The sequence below is a fragment of the Geotrypetes seraphini genome, chromosome 1 (genome assembly GCF_902459505.1).
Source record: "Geotrypetes seraphini chromosome 1, aGeoSer1.1, whole genome shotgun sequence".
Lineage (NCBI taxonomy): Eukaryota > Metazoa > Chordata > Amphibia > Gymnophiona > Dermophiidae > Geotrypetes > Geotrypetes seraphini.
Genome location: NC_047084.1, coordinates 418,112,131 through 418,133,338, shown reverse-complemented (window position 1 = coordinate 418,133,338; position 21,208 = coordinate 418,112,131). Strand labels below are relative to the sequence as shown.

Genomic DNA, 21,208 nt, shown 5'->3' with positions numbered 1-21,208 from the left:
AGCAGGTGCAAAAAAAACCACTGTTTTACCCAAACCCCTCTAATTTTTTTGATTCTACTGCAGATAAGTGGGTCTCTTGAATAAAATATATATCTGCATTCTGCCATTTTAAAGAAGATAGTGGTTTTTTTCCCCCTTTTTATAGGATGATTAAGCCCATTGACATTAAGTGAATATATTTTCAAAGACATTTTAATATATTTATTTTTATGGCACCAATAGAAGAAACCTAAAATAAACCACACCCAACATAAATTATTATACCTTATACACATCCAAATCCCCCCATTTATGAACCATAATCCCATACCCTCCCCCCACCCCAATCATAATATGATTGTTTGAAAACACACATTAAAACCAGCAATCAGAAGCTTTAACATATTAATTTCTAATTAATTTCTCTTAATAATAATTGAACGAAACATAATAATATAAAAAATATTATCATTTGTTCATAATACTATTATTGATAGATCTATAAATCAGCAACAATTCCTTTTTCAAACTAAATCATCAATACATTCTAAATTATAACAAACTTATAAAGATAAATAGTGTAAATGAATTGGACATGTGTTATATTATATTAATTAAATTAATAATAGTAATTCTAAAACACTATCACAATCAATATATTTCATCTTATTCATATTTAAAAACATTAATAAAGCCAATTCCTTATTTCAGAAGTTATATCCTATTCTTAAATTAATGATAAATGAAACATCTTAACTCAAAATTTATCAAGCATATTAACTTTAGAAATACCCCTGTTATATTAACCCTATTAAAAATCATTTTCATCTAAAAATGGTATTCTTTATAATTTATCCCTTTTTTCATATAAATAAAATATTTATAGTCCAAAAACATCCAATAGTTACATTTACTTATCTAAAAAAGCTGCCTTACTTGACAGTTTTATTTTAATACTTTCATTAATGTACAGAAATCATAAAGTATAACAACTTAAAATTCTGATCAATGTTATAACTAATGTTTCATTTATTTCATTCAGTATGAAAATATATTTATTTACTTATTTATGTATGGATATCTATTTTCTCCCATTTTCTTTAGTGATGGGGATGCTTTATATATTATGTCACATTTTTCTTTTTCCTGCATTGTTCTTTTTCTCTTGATTATTTTTTTTTTATTTATACAAATTTAACAATTTTTAATATCAAATCATATCAAAGAAAAAGGATTCTTACACAAAGTTTTACAGTCATTATACTTATAACACATAATTCCTTTTCAAGCCCACAAAACTGGGGAGCCATCCTGCTATGTCAATTAACTTAAGATAGAAAGAAAACTGAGAATTGGTTCATGATTCATATGAATCTTGACCATTCCCTATTTATGGGACTCTGACTTTCTCCAACTTTCTCAGTAATGAAACATTAAACCAACAAACCTTATTTCTGTTCTCGAGCCATTAAAAATTGTTGTAATTGAATGGGGTCCCAAAATACATATTCAATGTCCTGTAATTTAACAAGACATTTACATGGAAATTTTAAATAAAATGATGCCTCAAGAGCTAAAACTCTTAATCTTAATTTCAAAAATTATTTCCTTCTTAATTGTGTAGCTCTTGATACATCAGGAAAAATCCTAACCAAATCTCCACAAAATTTTGTCAACCTGTTTTTAAAGTAAAGTTTCATTATTAACATTTTGTCTATCTCACTCATGCATGTTATTACCATAGTGGACCTACTCTGAATCACATCTTCCAAAAATTCTGTCAAATTTATTTCATTTGTGACCAGATGGTCCTCCTCCTGGTCGGATTGCATTTTCTTTTTCGGAATATAATAATAATTATTAATTGGAAAAGTATCCGCATTGGGTAATCCCAGTATTTCTTTAAGAAATTTCCTTAACAAGATTTCAGGAGATAATCAGTGAGTCACTGGGAAATTAACCAAGCGGAGATTCCTTGCTCTATTCATATTTTCCAACATTTCAATTTTAGAATGTAGCACTGTAGAATCCTTAACAGCAGTTACTGAGACATCTTGCAATGTATTACTTTGAGTTTCTACCACACTTAATCTTTTATCCAAACAACTTAAGTTGGAATCCACATTCACAAACTTTTGAGAAACAGACTGTGAATAATCTAATGTTTGTTTCATTGATTCCCTGAGAAACCCTTCAACTCTAGAAATACCTAACCACAAATCTTTAAGGGTAATAACTTATTTTTCCACTGCTAGTGGTTGATCCTCTACAGCAGTGTTTTTCAACCGCTGTTCCGCGGCACACTAGTGTGCCGCGAGATGTTGCCTGGTGTGCCGTACGGTCAGGGCCGCCATCAGGGCAGTACCACCAGTCTAGGGAGAGGGGCGGTCCGCCCCACGTGGACAGGAGAGAGCTGGACGGGGGACCTGCGGAGTTCAATACATCTCGAGCCGCGAGGCTCGTCTTCTGTTCCTGCCTGCCCTGCAGCTAACATATAGCCGATCGCAAGCGTTCCCCGATGTCAGCGCTGACGTCGGAGGGAGGGCTTAAGCAAAGCCTGCCCTCCGACGTCACCGCTGACGTCGGAGAATACTTCCGTTCGGCTATTTGTGTGCGGCAGCGCAGGCAGGAAGCAGAAGACAAGCCTCGCGGCTTGAGCTTCGTTTTGCTGAGAAAGTTGCAAAGATGGGCTGGGAGGCAAACACGGAACACAAAAGGGGAGAGGGAGTGCGTTTTGGACACAAGGCATGAACTTGGGAGAGAGGAAGGGAGGGAAAGAGATGCTGAGGTGGGGGAGGGAATGGGTTTTTGGACACAGAAGGCAGGGACTTGGGAGAGAGGAAGGGAGGGAAAGAGATGCTGAGGTGGGGGAGGGAATGCGTTTTTGGACACAGAAGAAATGGACTTGGGAGAGAGGAAGGGAGGGAAAGAGATGCTGAGGTGGGGGAGGGAATGCGTTTTTGGACACAGAAGAAATGGACTTGGGAGAGAGGAAGGGAGGGAAAGAGATGCTGAGTTGGGGGAGGGAATGCGTTTTTGGACACAGAAGAAATGGACTTGGGAGAGAGGAAGGGAGGGAAAGAGATGCTGAGGTGGGGGACGGAATGCGTTTTTGGACACAGAAGAAATGGACTTGGGAGAGAGGAAGGGAGGGAAAGAGATGCTGAGGTGGGGGAGGGAATGCGTTTTTGGACACAGAAGAAATGGACTTGGGAGAGAGGAAGGGAGGGAAAGAGATGCTGAGGTGGGGGAGGGAATGCGTTTTTGGACACAGAAGAAATGGACTTGGGAGAGAGGAAGGGAGGGAAAGAGATGCTGAGGTGGGGGAGGGAATGTGTTTTTGGACACAGAAGAAATAGACTTGGGAGAGAGGAAGGGAGGGAAAGAGATGCTGAGGTGGGGGAGGGAATGCGTTTTTGGACACAGAAGAAATGGACTTGGGAGAGAGGAAGGGAGGGAAAGAGATGCTGAGGTGGGGGAGGGAATGCGTTTTTGGACACAGAAGAAATGGACTTGGGAGAGAGGAAGGGAGGGAAAGAGATGCTGAGGTGGGGGAGGGAATGCGTTTTTGGACACAGAAGAAATGGACTTGGGAGAGAGGAAGGGAGGGAAAGAGATGCTGAGTTGGGGGAGGGAATGCGTTTTTGGACACAGAAGAAATGGACTTGGGAGAGAGGAAGGGAGGGAAAGAGATGCTGAGGTGGGGGACGGAATGCGTTTTTGGACACAGAAGAAATGGACTTGGGAGAGAGGAAGGGAGGGAAAGAGATGCTGAGGTGGGGGAGGGAATGCGTTTTTGGACACAGAAGAAATGGACTTGGGAGAGAGGAAGGGAGGGAAAGAGATGCTGAGGTGGGGGAGGGAATGCGTTTTTGGACACAGAAGAAATAGACTTGGGAGAGAGGAAGGGAGGGAAAGAGATGCTGAGGTGGGGGAGGGAATGCGTTTTTGGACACAGAAGAAATGGACTTGGGAGAGAGGAAGGGAGGGAAAGAGATGCTGAGGTGGGGGAGGGAATGCATTTTTGGACACAGAAGAAATGGACTTGGGAGAGAAGAAGGGAGGGAAAGAGATGCTGAGGTGGGGGAGGGAATGAGTGTTTGGACACAGAAGGCATGGACTTTGGAGAGAGGAAGGGAGGGAAAGAGATGGTTGTGTACACGGGGAATAGAAGAAAGGAGAATTTTTGGTCATAGGGAGGGAGTGAGGTACAGATAGTGGCATACCAGGGTGGGGGGAGGGCGGTCTGCCTCACCCCGGGTTTACGTCCCAAGGGGGTGCACAGCTGGCCACCCTCCAGTGTTGTCCCTAGGCCGGCAAACTGCGGCTCTTTAGCCACTTGAGTGCCACCGCCGCCAACGGTGTTGTTGGCGGTGGCAGCATTATAAAATACTTTCTTTGTGTTTATTTGATTCCTATTCAAGAGAATTACTTTATATATAGTCAATATAGGCACAGAGTTAAATTTTTTAACATTTTCTAATGGTGGTGTGCCTCGTGATTTTTTTCATGAAACAAGTGTGCCTTTGCCCAAAAAAGGTTGAAAAACACTGCTCTACAGCACCTGAAAATTCAGGTGGTTTAGGTATTTCAGTAAAAACTAATTTACTTATTTGCATAGAAGGAACCACATATTCAGTAGAAATAGCGGGAGTAATCTTCCCGCTATCACCAGATACTGGGTGAAGGGGGGGGGTCCTTTCAAGGGGACTCATCGATGCACCCGACATGGGAGAGTTCATATCAAGCAAAGGTTGTGGTGGATTATCTGTAGGAAAAGTCAAATGCCTGTCCATTGGACCAGAAACGTCAGGTGTTGAGCTCTTAGGCTTAATTTTCCTCTTTCCCATGATATAATAGTTTAAAGTAATACAACCTGAGTTCAAGCTCCCTGGATCCTCGTTGCTCCAAGGGGCTCCCAAGGGGCGGGACCTGCCCCTTAGGGCATGCCCCTTCAGCCACGCCCTGTGGCCGTAACCGCAGCAGCGGTCTTAATTTAAAGGAGACCAAATCAAGAGAGAGAGATGGACCCGATGACGTTAAGGGTCCATTTCTTGCAGTGCCTGCTCGATTCCACCATCGAGCACCAACTGCTGCTGCAGGAGACACAGGGCAGAGAAAAGCCTCCTCCGACGTCCCAGAAGGTGAAGAAACAGCTCCCCTTTTCTCTTGATTCTTATTGTTTGCTCTCACCCACAACACACACACACAAAAATCTGTAGTGATGTTTTTCCTGATCTCTCTTTGTGTGCTAATTCTTCTAACACAGAATAATTCTTCCATAATTTATGTAATTGAAAAGCCTGTCGAGCGATGTTGCTTCTGGAGCAGGGGGTCTGTAACCTTTTTAAAGCAAAGAGCCATTTCATCCTAAACTTTTGGTCCAAAATTTACAAAGAGACACAGTGGGTAGAGAAGGGGGTTTGAGATATGATTTTTTTAATGTGAAATGGGTATATATGCATTTAGCACAAAAAACAGAACTTCAAGTACTTACAGAAAATAAAGAAAAACAATTTAATGAGATTTTTGACACTGTATTTCCACACAGAGTTGCTTCATGGCCAACATTTCTCCCTCTGTCATCGCCCCAGACCCTGTGCAGCATCTTTCTCTGCTGCCTATCAGCCCCATGACCAACATTTCTTCTGTCACCCCTCTCCAGCACTATGTCACATTTCTTCCTCCATTCCCTCCACCACCATATCTAACATTCCTCTCTTGCATCTATTTCCATCTGTACCACTGTTCCCTTTCCACCTCCATATCCATCATTTCTCCTTCTCATCTCTCTCTTCCCTATGCATCTTTACCTTACTCCTCTCCCACCATGTCCAATAACTCTTCCTCCCTAAACCCAAGAATCCTCCTCTTCTCATTCAGGCACCCATGTCCAACAACAATTCTCCCTTTCTATTTTCTCCCCCACCTTCTTCCCTTCCTCTGTCCTTATCTTCTTCTGTCCCAAGTTCATACCCCCTCCCTCCGTCCCTTCTGTGCCCCAACTTCATGCCCCCCTCCCACAGTGTATACCTGTCTCCTGGTGGCCTTCAACTCCTTCCTTTCAGGCAGCCACACATGCTTCTTCACAAAGCCGCATGCCATGGTTCCAACATACTATATGTGGCTGACCCAGGCAGCTTCTCTCTGAAGCCGGCCCTCGAATAGCTACTGTCGGTCAGAGGGAAGCCTTCCAGGTCATCCATGGGCAGCATGTTCAAACCGCTGCCTACGAGTTTGTGAAGAAACACGTGCAGCTGCCTGAAAGGAAGTTGGAAGAGGCAGGTATATATCGTGGGATCCCCACAAGAGAAGAGCTGCAGGTTGCCAACCCCTTTTCTAGAGGATATGGTATACAGTGAAGCGGAGGAGTCAAAAAATTCCCTGGAGTCACTCCTTTTCTGGGAATGCAAACCCTTTCATTTATACATATGAGAACTGGTCAGCAAAGATAAAATTAAACTAGAAGACAATAAGGAAGTGTATTACAATTTTAATAAACTGGAGAAAAAAGCCACCAGATCTTTGAGGCAGGATTCTATGCTACATATAAAGGTAGAATGAACAAAACAGACTATGGCCCTCTTTTACAAAGGTGTGCTAAGTGTTTTAGCACGCACTAAATCAACACGTGCGCTAACCACTAATGCATCCATAGGATAACATGCACATGTTAACGTTTAGCATGTGATTAGTTTGCGCTAATATTTTAAACCAAGCTCAAAACCTTTCTCTTTAAAGATGCCTTTACTCTTTAGAACTAGCTTCCGCTTTTCAAAATTCTAATTTCTGTGAAGCTCTGAAACATCAAACACTTCCTCTGAAGTGATCCCCTCCTTAATGTCTTGCCACTCCCCTTTTACCTTCCCTTTTTTATTAATTTTACTTTGATGTATTTTAAACAACTTCTCCTCTCCCAACTTCCCTTCTGTCTCATGTATGTTAATGTGAATTTGCCTAATATTTTAATATATGACAAAATATTGTTTTATTCACCCATTTTAACAGTTTTCTACAATCTTTTTATATTGTACACCGTTTAGACATTTGTTTCGATAGACGGTATATCAAAAATAAACAAACTTGAAACCGCGCACTAAAAAGCATAGCGTACCTTAGCAAAAGAGGGGGGTATGTAAAAGAAATTGTAGGCTTTCTATGATTATTGAATATGAAACTGGATTGTGTTATCACATGTTGCTGATATTTGTATGCTGTGTGTAAAATTTTATGAATGTTATTTATAACTCACCTAGGTTTTAGGTAAGAGAGAGATTTTTAAAATAAATATTTTCACTGTTCACGTTTCATGCATGCTTGTTCTTTTTCTTTTATCCTTTTGTTTGTTTTATCCTGTTTGAAAATACTAGTGGAACTTGAAATGTCCGGACTTGAATGTCTGCATTCCAGTTTGTTAGAAACAAATTCTAAAATAACAAATTTTAAAATAATTATAGTATGGAGTTTCTATGTTTTCAGGCAGACTTCTTGGGTCACCAGGCCACCCAGTGGTACAAAGTATTAAATGGATTTACTAAAAAGAAATTAAAAACTGGTCTAAGAGATATTTGGAGCATTGAGATTAAGCATGAAATTACTGCATCTCAATGGCCACAAATTTGGTCATGGAGGATGAGATGTACAGTGTCGGCATCTATGAGACAAACTTGGTTTTTTCTGTTGCATAGAGCGTTGTGGACCCCTGTTAGGTTGCAAAAATTAGATAGTTCTTTGTCTAATAGATGTTGGCACTGCCATCTAGAAGCAGGAACTTTAGATCATTTATTGTTTCATTGCCCATTTATTATGAATTTCTGGAAATCAATTTGGGACCAAATTAATAATTTATTAGATAACCCAGTGGCATTATCCTATGATACTGTGATATTTGGTATGGAAATGAGAGCAAAAAGTCAGATTTCTGCAAACTACAATAAATTATTACTTATTATGACTGGTGTTACCATTCAACAAATTACATATAATTGGAAGGATTGGAGAAGATTAAATTATAATTTTTGGTGGAACTCTTTATGCCATATCTATAAAATGGAAAGATTTATTGCAATACAGCGGGGATATTTCAGGAAATTTCAGGATGTGTGGAAACCATTAACAAAATATTGTACGGATTAGTTGACATTGTTTCCCTTAAATTAAGCAGTTTAATAGCGTAGGGGGGATATTTTATTATTACATATTCTATATGATAATGGAATATATGGTAGGGAGGGGTGGGAAGGGGGGAGGGATAAGAGTTTATGTAATGTACCAATGATAGCTTGTAAGTGATGTATTTATTGTTAATGTGATTGAATATATATAACACATTGTAATTTTGAAAATGAATAAAGAATTTTAGTGATTCCTATTTGATCTCCTCACATATCCAGGGAGGGCAGAAATGTACTTTATATTATTATTTGTTTGAATGTAAGTGCTGATTATTGTATTAACCGATTATATATTCTTTGCACTTCTGTATTTATTTTGAAAATTAATAAAGAATTACCAAAAAAAAAAAAAAGAAACAAATTTTAAAGGGATTTTTTGTCAAATTTTTACTTTTTAGGTATATAACTAATAGACAAAAAAAGTCACTACCCTGTGAACTGTCACTGCATACAAAAAGTTAATCAAATGAGCCTCAGACACATTGACTTAATATACAATTTCAAGTCAGGTACTTTTAGCCAATAAGGCAACATGGTATCTTCTGTCTCTTGGGTCCCTCAACCACCAGAGGGCATCTGCTGAAAATCAGGGGGGGAAAGTTTCATAGTGACTACAGAAAGTATTTCTTCACCAAAAGAGTGGTGGATCATTGGAACAAACTCCCACTGCAGATGATTGAGGCCAGCAGTGTGTCAGATTTTAAGAGAAAATGGGATATTCACATGGGATCTCTAAGAGAATAAAGTCAAGGGGCGGGTATATGGAATGGGCAGACTTGGTGGGCTATAGCCCTTTTCTGCCGCCTTTTTCTATGTTTCTATGTCTTTAATCATCGGCTCCTTTTACATGTCAGATGGGAAGTTCAGTAAAAAAACCCTCAAAGTCCAAAAAAAGCCTGAACCCCACCTGACTGTAGAGCAAAATATAATTAACAGTATATAGTCACACAGCAGTGTACCACAAAGATAAACAAAAAAGTGCACATAATATTGAAAAAAAGCCAAGTCTTGTAAAATAGCGCTCTAATGTTATTCACAATTAGCCTGAATGTACCTGCCTCTGTGCCCTTTCATCCTTTCCATTACTGTGTGTTAATATGCAATTCATACTCATTTCCTGCTACATTACATTATACAGTTAGTACATGAATTAGCATATGTTGTCATAATAATAATAATAATAATAATAATAACTTTATTTTTCTATACCGCCATAGTCAGGTGACTTCTAGGCGGTTCACACTGTAAGAAGGCTGGACATTCAGCGAATAACAAGGTCACAATACAATACAATAAGTCAACATACAATACAAGACAAAACAATACAATACAGTACAATACAATACAATGAGTGTATACAACACAGTACAATATAATACAACGAGTCTAAATATACTACAATACAATAAGTCTAAAGACAACACCATACATAAGTCTAATACAGTATCGTACAATGAGTCTAAATATAATACAATAGTGAAGAGGGGAAAGTTACAGATTGGGGTTCAATGGGTAATGAGTAACTGAGTATTTCTTTAGAACTTCCATTTGAATTGGGGTACTATGGATAGCGAATATCTGAGTACATGAGGGGCATCTTGAGAAAGAAAGAAAGGCGTTTAGAAGGAGGGGAGTCCTAGTGCGGGAGGGGACAATTTTAGTCCGTGAATTTTTCGAATTGGGCGGTTTAGATCGATTTGCGGAATGCACTGTAAGACAGGTTGGGTTCGTTTATGTAGTTTTTCAGCCAAACTTGCTGTCTGTTCGCTTGGAACTTAAAGGTTCTATCCAGGAATGATTTGTATCTGCAGCCCGTAATCTTTGGGTATGCAAATGTGTTTTTGTTTCTGGTCGCTCGTGTGGGGTTGTGTAGGATGAAGTGAGTTTGTAGGTATGAAGGTGCTAGTCCCCAGACTTGCTTGAAACAGGTGCAAGCAAATTTGAATAGTATTCGCGCTTCTATTGGAAGCCAGTGCAGCTTTTTATAGTAGGGGCTGATGTGGTCGTTTTTTCTTAGTCCGAAGATTAGTCGAACGGCGGTGTTTTGTATTAATCTCAGTTTTTTTATTGTTTTTTGTGGGATGCCCAAGTAGATGATGTTGCAGTAGTCAAGAATGGATAAGATCAGTGCCTGTACCAGCAACCTGAATGATGTTGGGTCAAAGTATTTTTTTATGGTCCTTAGTTTCCATAGCGTGTAAAAACATTTTTTCACTAGTGAGTTTGTGTGGTCGGTCATAGTTAGGTGTGTGTCTAGGGTGATACCAAGTATTTTTATGTTATTAGAAATTGGGTATTCGTGATTGTTTATTTTTATCGATGTTCTCGTAATTTTGTCATTAGGACTAGCCAGAAAGACTTTTGTTTTTTCTGCGTTTAATTTTAGTTTGAAATTGGTGGTCCATTTATCGATTTCGGTCATTACGTTTGAGAGATTGTCTACAATTTCTTTTGTGATGTCATTTAAGGGGATTAGGATGGATATGTCGTCTGCGTAAATGTAGTGTATTGAGTTTAGTTTTTGTAGGAGGTGGCCTAAGGAGGCGATATAGATGTTGAAAAGTGTGGGCGATAGGGGGGAACCTTGAGGCACGCCTGATGGGTTTTTCCATGGTTTGGAATAATTTCCATTGCTGATTACTCGGTAGGATCTGTTTGATAGAAATTCTTGGAACCATTTCTTTGCCTTTCCAGAAATTCCCATTATTTCAAGGCAAAGTAGCATGATTTCATGGTCTACCAGGTCGAACGCGCTGCTGAGGTCTAATTGTAGAATTAGTGCGCTTTTGCCTTTGCTAAAGAGATCATAAAGGTGGTTTAGTAGGGAGGCTAAGACAGTTTCTGTGTTGTATCCTTTCCTGAATCCTGATTGGTGTTCACTAAGGATGTTAAATTTGTCCAGGTAGTTTACTAGTTGAAGGTTGACCAATCCTTCTTGTAACTTTGTGAAAAGGGGAATGTTTGCTATGGGTCTGAAATTGGATGTCAGAGCAGAAGAGGTTTTCTGATCTTTGGGGATTGGAGTGATTAGTATGTGTCCCAATTTTTTGTTTAGTGTTCCGCTTGTGAAGGCGGATGTTAGCCATTCAAATAGTTCCTTTTTAAATTCTAGAGGGGCAACTGTCATGATTTTAGGGGGACATGCATCAAGTAGACAGTTAGTTTTGGTGTATTTGTTGAAGAGATTTAGGAATTGATGCCAATTTGGATATTCGAGGTGGTCCCATATCATGTCTACTCTGGTGTCTTGGTCGTGAGGTTCGAGGTATTGAAGAGCATTTGTTATGGTAGTGGGTAGAGTTGCTCTTAAGTTAGCGGTTTTATTCTGAAAGAAGTTGGCTAGGGTTTGTGCCGATGGAGTGGGTTCATTGTCCTTTTTCAGTATTTGTGTTGTATCGGTTATTGTTTTTACTAGTTTGAACAATTCCTTGCTGTTTATTTTTGAAGTACCAATTTTTTTTGCATAATGCTTAGTGCGTTTTTCTTTGATCAGATTTTTGTATGTTTTCATTTTTTGTTTCCAGTTTGTCTTGTCTAACTCATTGTTTGTTTTTTGCCAGATTCTCTCCAATTTTCTTAGTTCCTGTTTGGTGGTTAATAGTTCACAGTCAAACCATTCGTTTGGTGGTCTATTTTTCTTTTTGTATGTTTTATATGGTGCTATTTGGTCTAGGAGTTCTTTGCTGTAAGTTTCCCATCTTGTAGGGAAATCCTGATTATCATTAGTTATGGGATGTAATTCATAGTGGGTCCAGAATTCTGTTGGGTTAATAATGCCCCGGCTGGTTATTGTGTTCGTATTGACGTTTTTGCGTTTTTGTTGTGTGTTCTGTTTTAGCCAGTGTAGATTGAACTTGCCAATGAAGTGGTCTGACCAGACGCATTTTTCCCAGGGTCCTGGGTAGTATTGTATTTTGGGATCTGTTGTTTCTTTGTGGGAGAAGGTGATTAAGTCTAGTTTGTGTCCTTTTTCGTGGGTTATTTCTGTGTCAGGGTTTGGAAAGTCTAGTGATGTTAGGAAGTTGGCGAATTCGGATATTTCCGGTTTTGTCTGTTGTTCTAGATGTGTGTTTATGTCTCCCAGAAGCAGGTTGTATGATCCTTTTAGGGTGGATAAGGTAAGGAATTCGGCGAATTCCTCTTTAGCGTTTGCCCATTTTTTGGGTGGGATATAGAATAAAGTTGTAATTAGAGATTCTTCTAACTGTGCGTTGGTAATTTTGCAGGTTAGTATTTCAAGGCAGTGTGGTGATGGTTACCATTCATGGGCACTAAGGGGCTGATTCTATATATGTCACCTAAAAAGTCATCGCTGACTAGTATGATGCTAAGTGCAATTTTATAAATTTAGGTGCAGTATATAGAATCACGCTTAGCGCTGCCTAAGCAGTGTTAGGCATTGCTAGGCATCCTAACTTTTAGGCACACCCTATTTCTGCCAGGGTTTTATGTGGCCTAAATTCCTGTACCTAAGTTAGACACATATTGGCCCATATTCTCTAAGCGTGCTTATTATGCATATAAATGCTCATGATCCGCCCCCCTCTAACTTTTATAGAATTACACCCACCTAACTAGAAACTAATTCTAATGAATGTCAGTTATGAGGTGTTAAGTGCCAGCTATCAGTGTTGATTAAGCCTTTCAGTTAAATTAGGTGCCTACATTGGCTAGTTGTGCTATTGTAGGCACCTAACTTTAGGCCAGGGGTGTCCAACCTGCGGCCCAAGGGCCACATGCGGCCCTGTGAAGTATTTTGTGCGGCCCCGGTCGAGGGAAATGTAGTGTTTTCCTCAGCTGCCCCAGAGTGTTTACCATCTTGCCAGCTCCCTCCAGTCTTGCTGCAGCGTTTGCGCATTTGTGCGGCCCCAGAAAATTTTTTTTTCGGCCAATGCAGCCCAGGGAAGCCAAAAGATTGGACACCCCTGCTTTAGGCGTACTTTTATAGAATTTGCCACTAAATGCACACATTATTCTCATGTTAGCTGCTTTATCCTATTTTAACCCATTTTAATATAAGGGTTTCTGAGCCACTGTAGACATTTAAAATTTCTAATTTTTTGTGTGTTTTTGCCATTTGTTGATACACCTGTTTTATATACAATTTGTTGTATTTTGGGCAAATTTCTACTATCTAAGGATCATACAGGAAGTTCCTAGATAATGCGTGTTAACGTGTTCTGCAGATAGGAAAAATATACTACAGGAGTACAGGAATACTTTTGCGTCTAACAAGTGAATAAAAGTCTGTTTAAAGCATGTTCTGTAGTTTGAATATATGGTCATCTTTCCTGCAAAGCATGACTTGATATGTTTATGTTGCGTTTTCAGAGGACCAGATTCCTCGTGGTTTTCCCACCATTGACATGGGCCCACAGTTGAAGGTGGTTGAACGAACTCGCACAGCCACCATGCTGTGTGCTGCCAGTGGCACCCCAGATCCAGAAATCACATGGTTCAAGGACTTCTTGCCCGTTGATACAAGTAACAATAATGGGCGCATCAAACAGTTACGATCAGGTAGGTTTTTAGTACTCTTCCCAATTATGCCTAGAGTTGACCTATTGCATTTTTTATTCATATATTTTGGTTTTTATGGGTTTTGTTTTGATTTATTTTTTTTAAAAAACTTTTCAGGTAATGGTATTTCTTCCCCTTCTCTTTTCTCTTACTTAGTGTGTCGTTCATGTCTCTAATGTTGCTATAGCCTGTTCCAGAGTCTGTCTCTCTGTGTATGTTTTGCAGCTTCTGTTTACTCCACATTGCTCACTGCTGTGACTGCAGTTTTATCGATATATCTATATTTATTTTCTTTACTGCTTTTCTGCAGTATTTGATGGATCCATTTTTTCATTTTGTTTATCCTTTGTTTTTGATTTGTTTTTAATCAAATTTATTTCAACATTGGACTTCGTTCAGATCTTGTAAGGAGTACCAATGGTTATTTCCATTACAAATCAATCTCATATTTAAGCACTAACCAAAAAACAAACAAACAAACAAAAAACTAATAAAATGTATGTTTTATACTGTCTTTCCACATTTTACTCCACCAAAGTTCAGCAAGTTGGGACACATCATCTTTCCTCTCACTGCTACATAAAACACAGTACTATTTCCCATTCAAACTATAACTTCAAAGTCAAAATGAGGAAAAAAAAATACTGGGTTAACGTGTGGAAGGCCTTTTGCCTACTGAACGGAACAATTTATTTCTAACACACTTAGCCACAGTAGTGTGCATCCGTGCTAAAAGCTTTTTGAACCCTGCAGTGTCTGGATCTACAGAAGCCTGCAGCTGGTGTAGGATCCAGCTTCCACTGCTCTTCTCTTTGCTCCTTGCCCTGTCCTAGTAGCCCTTTCTACCCTTCCCCGGTTTGTTCTTTTGCTCTTTTTAGCTTTAAAATAATTACATGAATCTTGAAGCACATTCCAAGGGGAATGATAACAGTTTATGTTGGCATTAGCAATGCTATCACGATAGGTTTTAAGTTGTTTAAGCACCTTACTTCCCAGAATTCTCAGCTTTTGCCCTGTCCTGTGATGTTAAATCGTCTTGTTAACGCCACCTCTTTGCTTGTTACTAGCAGAACTGTGTAAATTAGTCTTCTGTTAATGGTAGCATAAGAACTAATTTTTCACATGTGACATAGATTACTTAGTGCATATATATAGATAGATATATATAGCTTTGACTCTGAAAACTATGTGCCAAATTATAAGGAATATAATAATATTTTTATGCTGTCTTTCTTCTCTCCGTATTTAATCTCCAGAATCTATTGGTAAGTGCATAGTTCTGAAGCGCACTTCACCTGCATTAATGTCCTCCTTCAGATGATTATTCTTATTTAAAAAAAATGCATGGCATGCATTTTACTAACAGTTAGTGTAGTTACCAGATCTCCATAGTGGCGTACACACAAATACACACTTCCGCAGATATGTTGATGTGTCCAGGATAGAAAACACCTGCCTAGTAGAAGCAAAACAATAGTCACTTAGATGTATGGAAGAAATGCCACAATCAAGCACAAAAACACAATGTTTCTGATATCCTTCAGTGTAACCTGTATATTTATAAAATCTTTTTATATATACATGTATCTATGTGGGAGGGTGTATATATAAAAAAACCTTATTCACCCTTATTCAATATTTTTCCTAAACTCTGTAATCCACACATTTTGCAATGTTATTTTAAAGAGTTCAGACTGATACAATCTATTCATACCCTTTTAAAACCAAGTGCCAAAGAATTCAACTGCTACTGAGTCAGTGCCACGGTTTGTGGCTTTTTTTTTTTCTTCTTTGTGGTACAGTGCAATCTGATTTTTTAATAACCTAATATATTCCTGTTTTACCAGTATAGTAATTCGTTACTTTCAAGACCTTATTTAATTCTGTAAAACTTAATTTGATTCTTCTTCCAAAGCCCTAGCCTCCTCCTTCTCGTACTAACGCTTCTTCTTTCTAATCTTATTTGCATTCATATTATCCACCCAGGTGGTACACCAATAAGAGGTAAGAGTGCTGAAGTAACGTTCACAGAATGATTTTGCTCATTCTCTCTGTCCTTCCATTCCTTTCCATTTTCGTCCTGTAAAAAAAAAAAAACAAAAAAGAAAAATGTCCATCCTTCCTCCCTACTTCCTCTCTACCCCACCACATCACATGTCCTATTTGTTTATTATTGATGATTCTCATGTGTCTTTCTTTTCAGTTCCTTCTTTTCATTCATTCATTTCTCTGAAGATAATTTTAAGTTGTGATATGCTTCAAAGAAAGCATATCAAGGTCTTTTGACCATAGCCCAGTCACAGCTAGCCATTTGTCCCTTTTTCTTTTTTTTTTTTTTTTTTTTTTTTTGGTCCAGCTGGAGAGAAAAAAAAAATACATTTTTTTTTCTTCTTTAGCTGTTCTTATTCTGGACCAAAGCCTGAGATGGTCTAGAGAACAGTTGGAGACATGCAGAAGACAACCTGGAATATCTTCTTTTTAACTTTCTTTCAGAGGTTTTTTATGTTGTTTTTTTTTGTTCTTGTAGTTTTTTTATTTTTGTTCTCTTTTAATGTCAAAGTCAAAAACATTTTTCCATCTACAAAATTTACAGCAGTGCTCTCTTTTCCCTACCCCCTTTGCTTTTTTTTTTTTTTTTTCTTGAATTTCTTCTCTGGATTTTTGGATCTTCTGTTCTTCAAGCTTTGCAATTAAAAGGTTCATAATACTATATTCTTGTTGATATGTTGGTGTTACTGACTTTCCATGCTGTGAAACAGTGTTTATGCTTTTAATATTCTTGTTTTGTATTTTTCTTGGGTTTTGTGACACCACACTGCTAATCCCACTTGTGGATTTTGATGGGTGTCTTGGGGGACCTTTTGCAGATCCTCAAGCAGTGGTTGGTTGATTCTTCTTTGCCTTGGCATGAGCCACACTTTTTAACCATTTTTGACTTCTAATTCAACTGCTCTTTGTTTTGCAGCAAACGTTCTATAAGATTGTAAGTTGCGCCAAACTGTCTTTCTACTCTTACGAATCTGCATGTCTTAAAGCAGTTTTGTTTCTCGAAGGAATATTTTAATTATGATTGACTAATAAAATTTCTTCTTGTTTTTCTTTTTTTTTCCAACCCCAAGCAGCCTTCTTTTTTTGTTTTTTTTAATTTTTTGGATTGCTGCATATTTTTGGCTTTTCTTCCACAGAATACTTTCTTGAAATTATGCCCATCCTTTTTGATCGTATTCGCCTTTTGTGCCCATTTTATTGCAAAAGAGATGTATAAAATTTTAATCTGTTTTGTTTATAAAGCCATTCTTCCTTGAAGCCGTCTCACCCATCTTCATTTTGATAGTTTTGGACAAAAAAAAAAAGTTTAGTTATTTACTGAAGTTTCATCATTCAAACTACCACAAAATGTTTTGCTGTATTACTGCTGATGTTGTGAAAGTAAATAATCTTTTATATATTTTTCCCATCACATTACTGTCTGTGCACCTTAGCAAGAAAATAAGTCGACGTTGAGTGGACCTTCACGCACGGGGCTTTTCATGTTATTAAGAGGGCACATAGTTATGGATATTAAGGAGGAAACGAAAAGACCAAATAGAACTTTATTCTGACCTTTTTTGGCAATATATTTTATATTCAAACAGGTGCCCTCCAAATTGAGCAAAGTGAAGAATCTGACCAGGGAAAATATGAGTGTGTTGCAACAAACCCTGCGGGCACACGCTATTCATCCCCTGCCAATCTCTATGTCAGAGGTAGGAATGACATCCACCTGCCATCCACTCTTCATTCTGGCACTGGGGTATTGGTATGCTCTCAACATGTATGCGCTTGCTGCCATTATTGGAAAAGTAATATGGTAACAGAGAAATTAATTCACATTCAAAACCAGTTGAGTTGAAAGGGGTGTATATATTATTCTTTTACATATATAAATATGGGTATACACAAAAATAACAAAGCACCTTATTTATCCTGTGACTTAAAATTTGTAAGTATGTTCACATTTTTTACAACTTGACTTCTCTTTTTCTTGTACTGATTTACACATATGATTTACACTTTTTTTGTTTTGTTTTTTAATGAACTTTTTTCTTTTTCATTTATTTGGGTAAGCATTATTTTTTGTGATTTTATTTCCAGCTTCCTGAGTTGATTGCTTGGTGTGCAACTAATTTGTTCTAAGCATTACTTGAACCCCTGAGGTGTATACAAACATGACCTCCAGCAGCCAAACTGCATAAAAAATACAATTAACGGAACACAGCTGCATTTCGTTCTTCCTTTTCTGTGTAACTTAGGGCTCCTTTTACTAAGGTGCGTTAGGGCCTTAACGCGCGGAATAGCGTGCGATAGACCTTAATGCCAGCATTGAGTTGACGTTATTCTAGAAGGGTACCGTGCAGTTTAGCGCACGGTAATTTTGTGCATGCGCTAAAAACACTAGCGCACCTTAATAAAAGGAGCCCTTAATTTGCTTTGGGGGCCTGTTTACTCTAGAGCATGGTATGCAGTTAGCTACTCCTGGTAGAATTCTGTGCAAAAATGTTGCAAATTCTGCACAAAACTTTTTAAAATTCTACGCACAATATTTCAAAATTCTGCAAAGTTTATTTGTAGTGTTTTGCATTGACTTCTCCTGTCCTGAGGCCTGAAATTCCTTCCTGCCTTTTCCTTTCTCAGGTTCCAGCCTCCTCAGTTCCCTCTCTCACTCCAACTGCAATTCTGTCTCCCTCACTTGCACCCTGATTCTCCTCCTTGGCCTCCATATTCTGGCATCTCTGTCTCCCTCTCTCCATAGGCTAAGAATATCTTCCTCCCTTCCCATTGCCTTTCTGGTCTTGATCACTATCGCTTCTTCTCTCTACTATCACCCCAACCCCTACTTTGCAGGTCTAGCATCCACGTCCTTTCACCACACCCACCACCTCTCTTGCTTGCACCCTGAATCCCTTCACGTCTCTCCATGGTTTGGTATTTCTCTCTCCCTCTCTCCCTTTCTGGTCTGGGTTTCCTTTGCACCCCCTTTCCCCTCTAGTTATCCAGGTCCCCTCCCCTCTCCTCCTCCTCCTGCAGGTCTTGCATCCATGTCCCCTCTTCTTCTCCCCCCTCCCCCCACTTGCAGTGCAGCATCAAAGTCTCATCTCTCCTTCTCCCCCTACAAGTCTAGCATCCATGTCCCCTCCCTCCCCCACTTCTTCTTCCCTTGCCGGTCTAGCATCCATGTCTCCTCCCTCCGCCACTTACAGTGCAGCATTCATGTTCTTTCCCCTATCATCCTCCTCCTCCTCCCTAGGTCAAGCATCCATGTCCCCTCCTTTTCCACCCCAACTTGCAATCCAGCATCCATGTCCCGTTCTCTCCCCCACCACCATGGGCCTAGCATACACATTATATCCTTCCCCCACCAAAAAACCCCCACCTGTGTTCTAGCACCCTTGTCCTCTTCCCATCCTCCTCTATCTCCTTCTGTATTACCCCCACCCCACCCCCATGAGATCAGACATACCTGCGACCCTTCAGAGCAACAGCAGCGGTGGCTGTCGGCCAGCAGAGACAGCATTGTGAATGGGCTGCTCATGGCCGGCCCTCCCAAGGCCTTCTCTCTGCCATGTCACCTATCTAGCTATATACAGGAAGTGATTCAGCAGAGGGAAGGCCTTGGCGGGGCTGGCCACAAGCAGCCCATTCGCAAAGCTGCCTTTGCCAGCCAGCTGCCGCCACTGCTGCTAACTTGGGATGCCCACAGATATGTCTTATCTTACGGGGTGGATGGGGGGAGGCCTCTGTCATAGGGAGAGAGGCCAGACCTGTGTGTGGGAAGCAGGGGACAGGGGCAGAATGGAAGGTTTGCACAGAATGCTGCACAGCAAGTGCAAAATCCTGCACGGATGGTAAATTCTGTGCTGTGCAGTTGTGCAGAATTCTGCCAGGGGTAAGTTAGCTCAGAATTTAGCACATGCTCATTATTAGTGTGGGTCTATGTGCTAAGAACACTCAACATTCTAAAATTCCATGTTAACTGCATGCCAAATTAGGGGTCAGGAATTGGATGGGTTATGGGCAGAGAATGGGTAGGTACTGCATATAGCAGCCAATGCATGTTACTTTCCTTGTACTGTCACTTTTGCAGTTAGCTTGGGTGCACAAAGGGCCTACAGGATTCTATAAACCCTAACTCAGTAGGTGCCAAGAAAAATGGCACCTACCGCATGTCATTCAAAGTTAGACACCGTTTGTAGAATTGCGCCTAACATCATCTAAATCTAGTTAGGTGCCGGTAGACATCATATTGTTAGGTGGTAGTATAGTAGGCCAGTATTTTTCCTAGCCTACTATACCAGTGGCTAACACAATCCACGCCCAAACTTCGCCCTTAACTCCACCTACTTCCCGGGTAGGCACTTCTGTGTAGACGCCTACATCAAAGTTGTAGGCGCCTACCGGCAAATTATTTTTTAAAAAATTGTTTTTTAATGGCACATTTCAATTAATAGCACCAATTGAACCAATTAAAAAAATTAAGTTAGGCGCCTAGATCGGCTAGGTTCGCCAATCGAGGTGCCTAATGGTAGGCACTTTTTATAAAATCAGGCCCTTACTGCTGCTTCAAGAGGAGATAGTAATTGCTTGTATGCTAATTGCAAATAAAATTAATATTAACATAAGTGTCTGGTATCTGCAGGGGCATGATGGGCATGCCCCCAATAGTTAATGCAGAACCTTTCCACTTACTTTGTGTTTGCTTTTGCTGTTAAAGCATGGCAAGTACAAAACCTAACTGCACTTTAGTAAATTGTCCCCTTAGTTTTATCTCTGCTACATCAGATGAGTGTAATCCCTGCTAAAGCAGTAAAAAAAACTGATGAGGGTAAACCATTAAGATTTATAAAGTAGTTGAAAATAGATATACAGGTCTCCCTCCATATTCGCGGGTTTGGCATTCATGAATTTGGTTATTCACGAGCCTCTCACCTCCTGGACCCCTCCACACCTCACCGTAAAGCCATTGGTGGTTTATTAGTTAAGCAGGGCAGGAATTATCTTCCTACACTCCTTCCTAGTGAAAGCTGTGATAAAAAATGACTGTCATAAGTTCCTGTGGTGGTCTAGTGAGACCACTGCAAGAACTTGTGGCAGCTGTTTTTGGTTGTAGCTTTCATGGGGCAGGAGTGTAAGAAGGTCGCGTCTACCCTGCTTCACTGCCAGACCACCAGGGCTTTAAGATAAGATGTGGAGGGGTCTGGGAGGCTGGACTTAAGGTTTGGGGGGTGGCCCTGAAACAGCTCTAACATCACAAATACCCTCCTTCCTCCTTCCTGCCACACAGATACTACCTGATCTTCTCTAGAAGCGACCAATGATCTTCCATTGTAACCCTCTGTTTATAACTCTTTTGTAATCCGCCTTGAACTGCAAGGTAATGGCGGAATAGAAATCTCTAATGTAATGTAATAGTATTCACAAGGGGCTGTGCCCCTAAACACCACAAATATGGAGGGGGATACGTATTTCATAATGTATTTAGGTGTGATTTAAAAAAA

At 39.6% G+C, this 21,208-nt stretch overlaps 1 protein-coding gene across 12 annotated transcripts in view; it reads left to right on the top strand.

Annotated features, from left to right (window-relative positions):
* Positions 1-21,208, top strand: part of PTPRD (protein tyrosine phosphatase receptor type D) — a 1,247,124-nt gene that overhangs the window by 616,872 nt on the left and 609,044 nt on the right. For all 12 annotated transcript variants that reach the window (XM_033918844.1, XM_033918800.1, XM_033918751.1 and 9 more), the window contains exons 5-6: positions 13,485-13,673; positions 17,309-17,419. In XM_033918844.1, coding sequence (XP_033774735.1) covers positions 13,485-13,673; positions 17,309-17,419 — 300 coding nt within the window. The remainder of the gene's footprint in view (positions 1-13,484; positions 13,674-17,308; positions 17,420-21,208) is intronic.